Here is a 14,703-nt window from a genome sequence, read left to right as displayed (position 1 = left end):
TTATAGACATCTAAAGAAACCAACTTCTTTTTGGAGCCAGTGGAGTCACCCTATGCTGGAAGAATACAGGTACTCCGCATTGGCGTCAGTTTTCAGACCTGGAAGCTCCGTCCATTATTTATACAGTCTATGCAGCATACAGACATAGTTAGAGACTGGCAGGTGAACAGAGCCAGACATTTTTGTCAGGGGTTGGTGGTGACCAAACCAGAGCTAAAAGGAGAGTAAATATTGGACTTAAAGTAAATTCATCAGGTGATGGTTTTTTACTGGACTGCATTATATTGAGAGGTGTTTCTAATTTCCTGCCCCACTCATGTATATTCAATGCAGGCCAGTACAACACCACCTTTAACTATGACCTCTATAATAAACATATTACTGAATTTACACATTTCCAAGAGTATAAACCTCAGAAAAGGTAGAATTAATGGCAGAGCTGTTGTATTGAATTCCAATAGATTGTACAGGTGTAGATAGGAGATAGTGTTTTGGAAATCCAAAAGTACCAAAAGGTCCCCAAAAGCTGCAGGGATTAATTAGAAACAGACAACTATACCCTGGGTCTCACCCGACATTGTAACATTGTCTCATTAATTCACAGCGATCAATAAAAAGAATGCTCCAGACAATAAAGTGCTAGAGGCTTCAACAACACACATTTTCTTTCCCGACATTGTGTGAGATGCAGCTGAATACCTACTGTATGAGTTTGAATTGGAAGAACTGAGCAGATAGTAGGCTTGTGCCGATCGGCGATCAGATTGTATGTCATCGACATTTTCCCACACCGATATTAAGGTGGTATTAACTAGTCTAACATACTAACAGAACTAAGATGTTATAAAAAATAATCTATCAATGCCCTACTGTGCATTTACAGATGATTCTGGTGGAGCGGCATATCCGCCCGCTGAGCTCAGTTAATCAGCATGAGTGACGAGTGAATTTTAAATCCTTAATTTCAAACCAGTTTCCTGTCTCTTTTCCATAGATCTGACACTTGATGGGCTATGCTTCTTCTCGTCATCCAGCCTCCCTGGCTTCCCAGCTGCTGAAAGAGGATGGCTAACAGGAGCTACATCAGGTTAGCAGTTACTACTGGGGGCTTGAGTCTCCCTGGTGCGGAGCCTCGCCTCCCACACGGCAAATAAACTACAGTTATTATCATTGTACATGTACAAGTATCTCTAAAGGAGGTAGAGGAATAGCTAAACATTTGACATGCCAATCAACAGAGAGCAGGAGAGGGAGAAACCATCAATAACTGCTAAACCAAAGTAGCTAACACTTAATAGCGTGTAAACAACTGTGGGATTAGCGAGAGGATTAACGTTGTTAAAAAAAGGAACGAGCTGAGCGCTGGAATGTAGGTTTAAATGTAAAGCTGATAATTTGCCGCTGTAATGAAGAATATGAGAAAATCAACTGGGTTGATCTACCGACACAATATGCTATCAGCAACACAAATTGTCATCAACCGGAAATGAGGAAACATGCTTACCACTGCACGTCAGCTAAGCTGGAGTCATGACAGGTAGCTAGTTTCATTGATGAAAGTGTAAGTGTAGTGTTGAATGTAGCCTGCCTGTCAGACTGCTGATCAGATTGTCTACTTGAGTAACTATGATTGGTCGATATGAAAATAGAAAGGATTGCCCAAGGCTAGCTTATAGTTCGGATCTGCAGGGTGTATTCTACATTGATGCGTTTAATTTCCGGAATTGTTCAGGTGTCACCGGAAATTTTTCTGGATGTCCCTCACCTTCCGCTTTCTTTGTGTGGGCATTTTTAACTCCGGTGGAGGACTATGGTTAACTGCTCCTCAGATCTCTACAGGGTAAATCCAGACAGCTAGCTAGACTATCTGTCCAATCTGAGTTTTCTGTTGCACAACTAAAGCAACTTTTGAACATACACGTTCAACCAAAACAAGTTCCTTCCTGAGGCTATTTTGCAGCGGCACCGTTGCTCTGTCCGGGGCTTAGCACCGCCCATGACGATTTTGATTGGTTTAAAGAAATGCCAATAAACCAGAGCATGTTTTTCTCCCATCCTGTGTGGACTAGTCAGACCCTCCTTGGCAGCGCTGTGGAGGAAGGTCTGGCAATGCGAGACTATGCAGGCTGTAACTTACAAATTGTGTCATATTTATTAATCTAAAATTCTTTTTTATTTTTATTTTTGATCATTAGTTTTGTGTTTGTTTGCAGGTGATGTTATTTAATGTCAAAAACAATATATCAGAAGCTCACCGAAATCCCAGACTGTTGATGTGACGGCTGCCCAGCCTGAAGAGGCTCTTTTTGGCTGAGTCTTCCAAGTTGTTGGAGCCCTCGTCATTGACCACCATGGCCAATATGACCCCCGCCTCCACTCCATCCACATACTTTGCAAGGCGGCGACTCTCATCCTTACTACGATATGTGTCAAACCTGTGGAGTGAAGGGAGGAACAGGGGATTGAAACAAACTCAATATTGTGTCTTCCTTTCATTCTAAAACAAAAACGGGCCAGAAAATGCATTTTGAAAACCACGCCACTTGTAAACAGGGTATCAACCTAAACATAAATAATGATAATATTGTGTTGTAAGTGAAAAACCCAATTCCCATATTTAAGAACTTCATCATTTGGTACCTGCCAAGACCAGTGATCTGTGGGTCAGAAATCCTCATTTCTATTTACATTCATTTGCATCCTGTATAGGTGTTACTGAAAGGAGAATTATCAATACACCGTTAAATGTGCCAGTATAGGCTGGCTCAGGTGTGCCTTGGACCAGCTCTTAGTTATGGTGCTATAGTTTGACTGCCGGGGGACTTCCTATGACACACTGAGCTCTCTCTCTCCATCTGTGTGCATTCATGTCCCAGTAATGCATGTTACTAAGTTAGCTTCTTCCACGGAGTCCTTGTGCTTTCTCGTCTTGCAGGTTTCCTTGGATTGTGGTTGCACCTGAGCCACGATCCTGCTTGACACCAACTGCTGCCTTTATCATTCATCATTGTTATTATTATTATTATTATTATTATTATTATTATTATTATTATTATTATTATTATTATAGTTGTTAGGATTGTTATTGTTGTTGCTGCTGTGCATCTCTCTCTTTCTCTCTCTCTCTCTCTCCTCTCTCAATTTCTATGTATCATTTTGTCATATGGATTGTTTATACTGTAATTATGCTGGTCTGTTCTGTACACACAACTCTATATCAAGTATGAGAGGGAGTAGGTCTCCCTGATGTTTCTACCATTTTTCCCCTTTAAAGGTTTTTTTTGGGGAATATTTCCTTGTCAGATGCGAGGGACAAAGGACAGAGGCTTTTGTATGCTGTAATGATTGTAAAGTCCTCTGAGGCAAATGTGTGATTTGTGATATTGGGCTATAATTACATTGAATTGAATAAATAGAGTGTAGCTTCATGAAATATGAAATCTAAAATAACCCTTCATGAGCGCAAGAGCAAAACAACATCATCAAATATAAGTTGAACAACTGATGGCACCCATTAGTAAAACAATATCCCACTATAAAGCAGTATTTGCTGTCTATAGATTTATAATTATTATAACTCTCTGCATATTAACTGATTTTAACCATTTATTAAGTGCATTTTATGGCTGTCACCTTTAATAAGACAAAGTCTAATGACAGTCAATTAGAGGAGACTGGATGCAGTCCAATGCCTTGCTTTCCTGCTTGAAAAATTACAATCATCTAATTACCACAATACAATCTGTATAACAAATAATCTGCCCTGCATTTGGTGTAAAAAATATGATGGTTAATTAAGCAAGAACGGATATTAAGGATGATATCAATTCCTACATTTAATATCCCTGCTTGAAACAATGTTAGAGCCTTTAGAGCACACGTATTAAACTCAAGGCCCGCGGGCCAAATCCGGCCCCTCGCAAATTTTGATCCAATCAATTTAGGTTCAGAATAAATTTGGGCCCGCCTAGTTGTGCGCCAAACCAAAAAGACGGGAAAATGTTTGCAAACCGAAATTACGCGTCACTCAAAGACGACTTTGGCAGATTTGTTGACTTTGAGACTCTTTGAGAAATTCCCTAAGAAGCATAGAGTTTTCATATTCAGGCTGTGAAACAGGTTGTTGTGAGTCGGCTGTGTGGTAGCCTACTTTTGAATATGTAATCAGAATGCATTGTTTTGCTAGATTCTATGACAACTGAGGAACTTCTTTTTTTTGCTGACTTATATGAGACATTTAATAATACAGTCAAAAATATTTTACTTTTTCCGATTAAATAAAATCATGCAAATAAACTGTACATGTCTGGTCCCTGATGTGATTCTCATTTTCCAGTTCCTTTGTGAAATTGAGTTTGACACCCATATTTGTCTCCTTCATTACAACCCTGTGCTTAGACAGATTATAGGATATCAGCAAAGCACATCATTACTGCTTTAATTAAGAGTCTCATGATTTTTCAGCCGCCAGGACGCAGCCTCTACTGTGAGGTGACCCTGACCTGTCATCGTGCAGCACCTCTCCAGTCTTGGGGTCGATGGCGTGGATAATGATGCCTCGGCTTCCCCAGCTTCTCTGGAACAGGTAGTTGTTCTGGTTGCTCTCTCCGGGCTGGAGGGTCTTGTTGAGGAATGTCCATGACAGCTTCTTCTTTCCGTGGATCTCTAGTGTCCCTCCTGTCCCCACGCCAATGTATTTCCTCCCAAAGTAGCTGTGTTCCTCATCACTGTCATCCAATCTGAGAACAGTGTGGGATAATTTGAAACATTTTAATAATATGTCTTTTCTGCTAATAACACTTGAGGCAAGAAAGTATGCTTTAGTGTCCGTGTTTCTGACCCTCATGTAGACATCACATGTCACTATATTTAAAAGGGATTTTTATCCTTTAGAGGATTTTCCAAATAATGGCAAAAAGGCATCCCATGAAAAGACCATTTAATTTTTTTTTAAACAGCTTTCCACTGTAGCTTTTTAGCAAATATTACTTATACAGGAGGAAATAGTGGATTTGTTGGGGACTATTTTCAGAGGCAGATGAATCCACATTTGGTGCGCCAGTAAATATTTCTGGCATTTCATAGACATCCAGCTTAATATGAATCTCTTTTGCATTAAATATGTAATCCATCAAACTATATTGCATTGATCATATCAGAGAAGGACCACATTGACAAAACTGACTTTTAATGACAGGCCAATATAGGTTCCGACAGGATCCAGAGTTAACTTTGTTGACTCACCAGCTGAGTTGGCGGATGGATGAAAAAATCCACCGGCCAAAGCATATTTTTTACCGGACAAAATATTAAATTGCTGGGGGTTTGTAACATAAAACTTTCTGGTTTGGGCTGTAAGTCCTGCTGGTTTTCATAATGCTTTGTTTTGGAAGGCTGGCTAACTCCTGCCAAAGATCACCACATAATGGCTAATTAACTAGCCTGAGGGAAACGCTAACTAGTAAACAGAAGTGACGTGGTGGCTGGCGTTCCGTTGTGTGTGTGTGTGTGTGTGTGTGTGTGTGTGTGTGTGTGTGTGTGTGTGTGTGTGTGCGTGCGTGTTTGCGTCAGTGAACGTTTGTGTGTGTGAAGCTTCGATGTGCAGACAGAACGTAGCTGCAGCTTCACCAAAATGAAGACTTATTTTGGTACAAACATTTACCCGCCATGTGGCAGATAGCCCTCCAAGATTTGCTTGCCAAACAGAAAATCTACAAACATTTGGTGCTTGGCGAGTGTTAATTTCGGACCCTGGGTTCAGAATATCAGATAACACATAATTGGTTGATTTGAGTAGTTGACTATAACCTGTGTTAATATGTTGATTAGCACCACTTTTTGAAAACACATCGCTGCAATTGCCCATCACTGTGTTTTCATGCTAAACTTCATACAACTATACCTTCCAAAAAGGGAGATGGTGAGGTTGCCTTTATAAGGACAGTCTGGGCTTCCAATGTGCATCTCCCCTTTGTTCCCGATCAGAATGTGTTTTGTTCGAAGCAGTATGGCCCGGTTAGTGTCAGCAATCACCAGCTTCCCTAAAGGGGAGGGAGGGAGAGAGAGAGAGAGAGAGAGAGAGAGAGAGAGAGAGAGAGAGAGAGAGAGAGAGAGAGGGAGGATGGGTGGTGATGAAGCCTGCTGACAGCTTTGTCACGCCCCACTGCCCTCACACTGCTCTTTCTACCATTTAAGGCCCTGAGCACACACGCGCACACACACGCATGCAGGCACGTACGCACACGCACACACACACACACACACACACACACACACACACACACACACACACACACACACACACACACACACACCTGTGTTAGCAGGTCTGCAGTGCAATGATTCCAGTTCAGTAGTGAAGTGGTGAGTACTTAGCTATTGTAACTTCACACATCATCTCCTGAATGTACTGGTGTTTTCTGAATGTTCAGGCAGCCTGGCTCACTTGAATGAGGTTTGAATGTTTCTAATGAGCTGCTAGCCAAACAGATGATGCATCAATGAGCCACGGATGGACGGGCGATCAGCTGATGTGAGTGTGACTTCACTGGGTGCGCCGTTGAACACTTAAAGGCAGGGTTGGTATTGTTTAAAAAGCTAGTAAGACAAGTTTTTATTTTTTTTAATTTAATTTTTAGGGGGGCTGAGATGAAATTTAGGGGTGATCCCCCTTAAAAGGGTCTAAAATCGCCAATGGCTTTTATCCAAAGCGACTTCCAGTTAAGGGAGAGGGAGGGGAACATGTTTTTTTAAGTGGTGGAAACCGGAGCACCCGGAGAAAACCCCATGCAGACATTAGGAGAACATATACACTCCACACAGGTCCGAGACAGCCTGGGTTCAAGCCCCTGTACCTTCTTGCTTTGAGGCCACAGTGCTAACCCTTGGACCACCATGCTGCACCCCTCCCCTTGCCCTCGGGGCTCCGCCTAGCTCTATCCGCAGCCTTTTTAGTCACCGCTTTTTCATCTTCAGTCTCTTTTCTTTGCCTTTTTAGCTGGGCGGGCGGTTGCAAGTAACCGCAGCAGCTTTGTTCTACATTCTCCAGTAGACTTGCACTAACTCGGCAAGGACTGAGCCTCTGTACATGGGGAGCACGCTCCACCACGTGGGCTACCCAGGTGCCCCCAAGCCACGCCCACATTTAAGGAACCCAATCACATTTAAAGGATTTGATTTAAATCCCTCCATAACTAGAGCCCACCAACATATTCTGTTTCACATATACAGTCAGGTCCATAAATATTGGGACATCGACACAATTCTAATCTTTTTGGCTCTATACACCACCACAATGGAGTTGAAATGAAACAAACAAGATGTGTTTTAACTGCAGACTTTCAGCTTTAATTTGAGGGTATTCACATCCAAATCAGGTGAACGGTGTAGGAATTACAACAGTTTGTATATGTGCCTCCCACTTTTTAAGGGACCAAAAGTAATGGGACAGATTAACAATCATAAATCAAACTTTCACTTTTTAATACTTGGTTGCAAATCCTTTGCATTCAATTACAGCCTGAAGTCTGGAACGCATAGACATCACCAGACGCTGGGTTTCATCCCTGGTGATGCTCTGCCAGGCCTCTACTGCAACTGTCTTCAGTTCCTGCTTGTTCTTGGGGCATTTTCCCTTCAGTTTTGTCTTCAGCAAGTGAAATGCATGCTCAATCGGATTCAGGTCAGGTGATTGACTTGGCCATTGCATAACATTCCACTTCTTTCCCTTAAAAAAACTCTTTGGTTGCTTTCGCAGTATGCTTCGGGTCATTGTCCATCTGCACTGTGAAGCGCCGTCCAATGAGTTCTGAAGCATTTGGCTGAATATGAGCAGATAATATTGCCCGAAACACTTCAGAATTCATCCTGCTGCTTTTGTCAGCAGTCACATCATCAATAAATACAAGAGAACCAGTTCCATTGGCAGCCATACATGCCCACGCCATGACACTACCACCACCATACTTCACTGATGAGGTGGTATGCTTTGGATCATGAGCAGTTCCTTTCCTTCTCCATACTCTTCTCTTCCCATCACTCTGGTACAAGTTGATCTTTGTCTCATCTGTCCATAGGATGTTGTTCCAGAAATGTGAAGGCTTTTTTAGATGTTGTTTGGCAAACTCTAATCTGGCCTTCCTGTTTTTGAGGCTCACCAATGGTTTACATCTTGTAGTGAACCCTCTGTATTCACTCTGGTGAAGTCTTCTCTTGATTGTTGACTTTGACACACATACACCTACCTCCTGGAGAGTGTTCTTGATCTGGCCAACTGTTGTGAAGGGTGTTTTCTTCACCAGGGAAAGTATTCTTCGGTCATCGGTTCTTTCTTTTTAAGAATGTTCCAAACAGTTGATTTGGCCACACCTAATGTTTTTGCTATCTCTCTGATGGGTTTGTTTAGATTTTTCAGCCTAATGATGGCTTGCTTCACTAATAGTGACAGCTCTTTGGATCTCATATTGAGAGTTGACAGCAACAGATTCCAAATGTAAATAGCACACTTGAAATGAACTCTGGACCTTTTATCTGCTCCTTGTAAATGGGATAATGACGGAATAACACACACCTGGCCATGGAACAGCTGAGCAGCCAATTGTCCCATTACTTTTGGTCCCTTAAAAAGTGGGAGGCACATATACAAACTGTTGTAATTCCTACACCGTTCACCTGATTTGGATGTAAATACCCTCAAATTAAAGCTGAAAGTCTGCAGTTAAAGCACATCTTGTTCGTTTCATTTCAACTCCATTGTGGTGGTGTATAGAGCCAAAAAGATTAGAATTGTGTCGATGTCCCAATATTTATGGACCTGACTGTAGAAAAACTGTATTGTCACATCACATAAGATAAAGAAACTTTAATTACCATTTCACTGTGACTTTTATAGAAAAACCAACATAAGATGGATAAGTCTAGCTTACCTCCATTAAGAATCTCAATGGAGTGGACCGTAGCTGAAGTTGTGAGGAGGACCTTCCTGCCGTAGCCAATCGTAACGCGGTGGTCTTCACTGTGTCCTGGCATCCATGGCTGCAGTCCTGGCTCCTTATCCGGACACACTGCAGAGACAAAAATCATCAGACAAAATCATATAAAATAAGATAAGATAAAACTTCATTGTCTGTTCACACAGAACATTGTGTTGCATCATCTGCTCCAACGATCAACAGATAACGTCACCCAACAAACATCTTACACACCTTTCCGACACACACACACACACACACACACACACACACACACACACACACACACACACACACACACATCAAATCCAAACATGTAATAATTATGATTGTCATGATTGCAGTCCCACAATAATACACAGATCACATGTTCGTGTGGGGAGGTGTGGGGGGGGAGTGTATAATCACAGTGCGCGTTGAGTGGGGGGGGGCGGGGGGGATGTACATCATACACAAACAATTACCTTCTAAAGACACATACAACTAATCAGTGGTGGAAAGTAACTAAGTACATTTGCTAAAAGCCTACAGTACTTAAAGGAGAAATCCGGCCGATTTTTACCTGAATCTTTATCGCTAGATGTATCAGAGTACTGTTGATATGAGAAAAAAAAGACCAAAATCGGTGCTAGCAAACTGGAGTTGCTGCAGCTAATGGCCAGAGCTCCCAGTTAGCTAAAATGCCAGTTGTGGGGGCATGTTCTAAAGAGTGCCTTTGTGCCTCTTAACAGACACCAAATGCAATTAAAATGTATGTGCAACATGAACAGGGCCCTTACGTGACAACAAGATGCGCTTTAAACTCAGACATTGTGAAGAAACCGTTTAAATTCAAAGTTAGTAGTCTTTTCCATCGGTCGCTTCACCGAAAGCCCAGAAGAGTCGATCACGGAGGTCATGCCTTCGTTTCCTGCAACAACTGAATTCCCACGGGACTTCAGCGCGAGACTAGAGCTAGCCTTCAGTAACGCTATTACTGTGCAAGCCACAGGCATCATTTGGACCGTTTCCATGTAGTTACATGGTGGTGACTGATATGGTCATAACCACTACAGTGCTCAATTACCTATTTTTGAGGGGGAAATAAACTTCAAGTTTTCGTCGCGAAGGCATGACCTCTGTGATCGACTCAGCTTGGCTTTCGGTGAAGCGACCGATGGAAAAAGAGGTAGGTGACAGTACAAACTTTGAATTTAAACGGTTTCTTGACCATGTCTGAGTTGAAAACGCATCTTGTTGTCACGTAAGGGCCCTGTTCATGTTGCACAGAAATTTTAATTGCATTTTGTGTCTTTTAAGAGGCACAAAGGCACTCTTTGGAACATGCCCCAACAACTGGCATTTTAGTTAACTGGGAGCTCTGGCCATTAGTTGCAGCAACTCCAGTTTGCTAGCACCGATTTTGGTCTTTTTGTTTTACTATTGACAGTACTCGGATACATCTAGCGATCAAGATTTAGGTAAAAATCGGCCAGATTTCTCCTTTAAGTACAATTACTTTACTTGAATATTTACATTGTATGCTACTTGATACTTATGTGCTACATTTCAGTGGGAAATAATGTTCTTTTTACCACACAACATAGATTTTACAGCTATAGTTACTGGTTACTTTTGAGATTAAGATTCTACATAAAATGACATGTGACAATCTTATAAAATACATTGTTTAGGATTAAACCAGTGGTTCCCAAACATTTTGGCTTGTGACTCCTCATATAAAGAAACCTTGCAGATGTCTGAATTGTTCACGATTACACCAAAGAAACATTTCCCCTCTCTACTCTCAACTTCTAAAATGGTTTCATTTAAATAACAGCTTGAGGCCCAAAGAGGTAAAATGATACTGTACTTTAGTTCCCAAAAAATATCAGTCATCAAATCAAAACATACAAATGTGTGTAGAAGTTCGTTCTTTCATCTTTCCTATTCCATTAATCCACTCACACCCCCCCAGATTTGATAGGGGCCAACCTTATCGGATGAGAACCACTTAAGTATATAAAGCCAGTACAACTACAGAAGCTCCACCTTGCAGCTACAACAGTAAAATTTAACTTATGCATTAATGCATCGTATTAACAATTTATCCGATGAAGATGGATGGATGGATGGATTAACAATTTATTATTAAATATATAATAACATGTGGAAACGCACATATGATTTTTTTGCAAAACAAATGCTTTTATTTTTGTTGTTCTAAGTCCATTTTTGCCGATAATACTTCTGTTATTTCACTAGGATTTCGAATGTTGGATATTTTAGATTAGATTTTATATGTTGGTATTGGTACTTTTACCTAAACGGACAATATGTCATTTTCTCAAATAAAACAATAGTCGTGAAGTAGTGTGGAATAATGGGAGTTGTTAGGTGTGTCTCAATTCGGATACTTCTGTGAGGTCACTCACACGTAGTACACTGTGTACACTATGTACTCAAATTGCGACAAGGTAGTGTTGTCTCAAATCGCAATATGCATTAGTCTTGCATTGCTAGACCTTCCTTCACAGCGCTGCAGAGGAAGGTCTGGCTAGCAATTAACCATAGTCCTCATAAATCGGCCGGAGTTTAAAATTCAGACATCCGGCCGCAAAGACGGACATTTGGCTTTGGCAGCAACGGAGCAATCCCGGAAGTGGAAGGTCGTGGATATAGACTAGTTATGCACTGACCAGAAGCAAACATGGCAACTGTTTTGATCGAGTAGAGTCCCCTGTTCCAGAGTACTGAGTACAGAAGTGCGCGATTTAAGACACAGCAGTTGTCTTCACCACCATTGCCATCATTGCAGTCTGCTTCTTCTGGTCTCCTCCTCTCCAAAACAAACAGACCAGGTAATCGAAACCAGTAAAATCACTGAATAGATCTGTTTCACGTTAACAATTAGTTCCTTCGGCGCTGTCTGGTGGACACAGGATACAGGAGGGGCTGTTTGCGCAACTTCTTTCTCTAAAAACTTGAGATCCAGACGTCCAAAGACTAAAATCCCTCATTCGGTTAAAATTAGGGCTGTCAATCGATCAATCGAAACATTTTATCGCGATTAATCACATATTAAACGCACATTCTTTTATCTGTTCAAAATGTACCTTAAAGCGATATTTAATACTCTTATCAACATAGAAGTGGACAAATACACTTTATGCAAATGCAACATCAGGAGGATCTAAACACTGACCCTTTGGGACACTGATAGAATTTCTCACTTGCGTTGAAATATTTCAAGAAATATTTCTCGAACGAATTCCAATGGATTTTGCGCATTCACATCATTTCCGCCGCAAATGTGCATCTATTTGCGTCTTTGCATTGACTTTGTATGTAATTGTTTTGCCAGAATCACACAAAAACACCAATGTATTGTCGAAGAAGGAGCTGCATCTCCTCGTCCCGAATAGGGAAATGGGTTGGGCACAGGGCAAACTATAGAAAACAATCAGCTACTTTTAAAGAAAAGGAAAGCGTGCTGTTGTCGCCTTGTCGATATTTTTTACAACTGGAAAAATTACTTTTTCACAATTCAGTTCAATTCAATTTTATAAATAGTATCGAATCATAACAAGCGTTATCTCAAGACACTTTACAGATAGAGAAGGTCTAGACCACACTCTATAATTTACAAAGACCCAACGATTCCAGTAATTCCCCCAAGAGCAAGCATTTAGTAGCGAGGAAAAACTCCCTTTTAGGAAGAAACCTCGGTTGTGAGAAAAAATTCCTTTTAGGGAGAAACCTCGGACAGACCCAGGCTCTTGGTAGGTGGTGTCTGACGGTGCCAGTTGGGGGTGTGATGAACAGTGGCAATAATAGTCACAATAAAGATAATGGAACAATGACTAGAAATGTAGTAGTTCATGGCATAGCAGGGCACTGCAGGGCGTTACAGGACGTAGCAGGGCACGGCAGAGCATAGCAGTACGTAGCAGGGCGTTGCAGAGCATAGCAGGACGTAGCAGGGCACTGCAGAGTGTAGCAGGGTGTAACAGGAAAAATCTGAAATACAAAACACTTGGACATGTTTTTAAGGGGAAAACCAACTATAAATAGGCATCAGGGTACAAAAATCTGGTTTGTGTCAGTCCCTCGCAATGAAAAAACATACTTCTTCCTGAGGCTTCACATACCCTTCACCATACCTAGAGATTGGCATAGGGTACTTTCCATAAAATCATCTCTCAATGCAAATCAAACCAGCTATTAGGCTAACTGAACTAAAACCATGCCAATCTCTAGGTATGGTGAAGGGTATGTGATGATGTGGGGCTATTTTAATTCCAAAGACCAAGGGAACTTTATCAGGATGCACAGTATCCTGGATCCATGAAATAACTGGCCTTTAAAAATAAAAATCTGCTGCCTGCCTCTATGGGAATTTAACATAGGGGTGTACTTACTTATGCCCCCTGTATTTTAAGGACGAACATTTATTTATTTACGATACATTATTCATCCACAAACACAATTGGTGTCCTTAAAGGTTGGATTTTTCCTCATTTTTTGAATTAAGGCATTAAGATCAATTTCCAAAAGATGATTTTTTTATTCCTCTTTTTAGTCAACTTTAGCATGGGTCTCCTAATTTTTTCACATGACTGTATGTAAGTTACAACACATCACATATTGATAAGATCAGCAGCATTAGTAGCTCAGTTTGTCAATGAGTTCTCTCATTACTTGTCTGTAACGTTCTCAGCTCCCCTAATATTTAATTGGGCTTAAAATAGCACACAAGGCTATTGGATTGTTCACTCAAGAGTAAGAGGGACTAATGAACCCATTTAGTTTGTGTCTGTTATTGTCAGCATAGCACTGAGACACTGTGTGTAACTGTCCAGTGTGCCCAATAGAGTTCCAATCTATTGCTCTGTAGTGTGTGTGTGTGTGTGTGTGTGTGTGTGTGTGTGTGTGTGTGTGTGTGTGTGTGTGTGTGTGTGTGTGTGTGTGTGTGTGTGTGTGTGTGTGTGTGTGTGTGTGTGTGTGTGTGTGTGTGTGTGTGTGTGTGTGGTGGTAACCTTATCTCCCTGCCACCCAATGGATCCGCCAATGGCATTGCCTGGCCAGGGACCTGGTTGTCAAGTAGATTTCCCAGAGGGCTAACACACATTGATAGGTGGTGACGTGCAATCAGCCGTCTTCTGCTGTGTGAGTGACGGCTGTTTGGCTCTGGAGGACTCTAAGTGTCTGTGGAGGTGTTTGTCTGCCGCCATGCTGTGACTCTCAGACACTATTCCCTACCCTTCTCAAGTATATCAATAAACTATCCATCTTAGCATGTTTGAGTCTGGGGAAACTAGTATTGTGTCCCAGTTGCATACTCCTGTGAATGTCAAGGTTCATTCTTGATCTTGGAAATGAAAAATAGGGCTGTGCATTTCATTGAATTTTGATAACGATTTCGATTCTGGCTCCTAACGATGACAAAAACAATGTTATTGAGTAAAACGGTTATTTTTGCACACTACATCTGCAAGTAAGCTCTTATTGTGTCTATTGCTCTGAAGGGGAATTTAAAAAGTTCAACGGGAAAAGTATTAAAGGGTAACTACCGTTTTTTTCAACCTAGACCCTATTTTCCTATGCTTTTGTGTCTGCAGTCGGCAGCGGCGAAACAAGCTACAATATAAGTTAATAGGGCAATTGTCCAGCTTGTATTTACCTTCACTAAAGTGCTCGTTTTGCCACTGACAGGCTCCTATTAATATTCTAAGTGTCAGATAACATTATGGAA

The 14,703-nt window shown here is 41.3% G+C and overlaps 1 protein-coding gene across 3 annotated transcripts in view; it reads right to left on the bottom strand.

Annotated features, from left to right (window-relative positions):
• cemip (cell migration inducing hyaluronidase 1) overlaps positions 1–14,703 on the bottom strand; it is a 269,100-nt gene that overhangs the window by 120,752 nt on the left and 133,645 nt on the right. For all 3 annotated transcript variants that reach the window (XM_078258989.1, XM_078258910.1, XM_078259067.1), the window contains 4 exons: positions 8,925–9,062; positions 5,903–6,041; positions 4,503–4,739; positions 2,256–2,435 (listed from right to left, as the gene is read on the bottom strand). In XM_078258989.1, coding sequence (XP_078115115.1) covers positions 2,256–2,435; positions 4,503–4,739; positions 5,903–6,041; positions 8,925–9,062 — 694 coding nt within the window. The remainder of the gene's footprint in view (positions 1–2,255; positions 2,436–4,502; positions 4,740–5,902; positions 6,042–8,924; positions 9,063–14,703) is intronic.

The sequence above is a fragment of the Sander vitreus genome, chromosome 1 (assembly GCF_031162955.1).
Source record: "Sander vitreus isolate 19-12246 chromosome 1, sanVit1, whole genome shotgun sequence".
Taxonomy (NCBI): domain Eukaryota; kingdom Metazoa; phylum Chordata; class Actinopteri; order Perciformes; family Percidae; genus Sander; species Sander vitreus.
The sequence above is the reverse complement of the archived record's forward strand: the minus strand, read 5'-3'. Positions and strand labels throughout refer to the sequence as shown.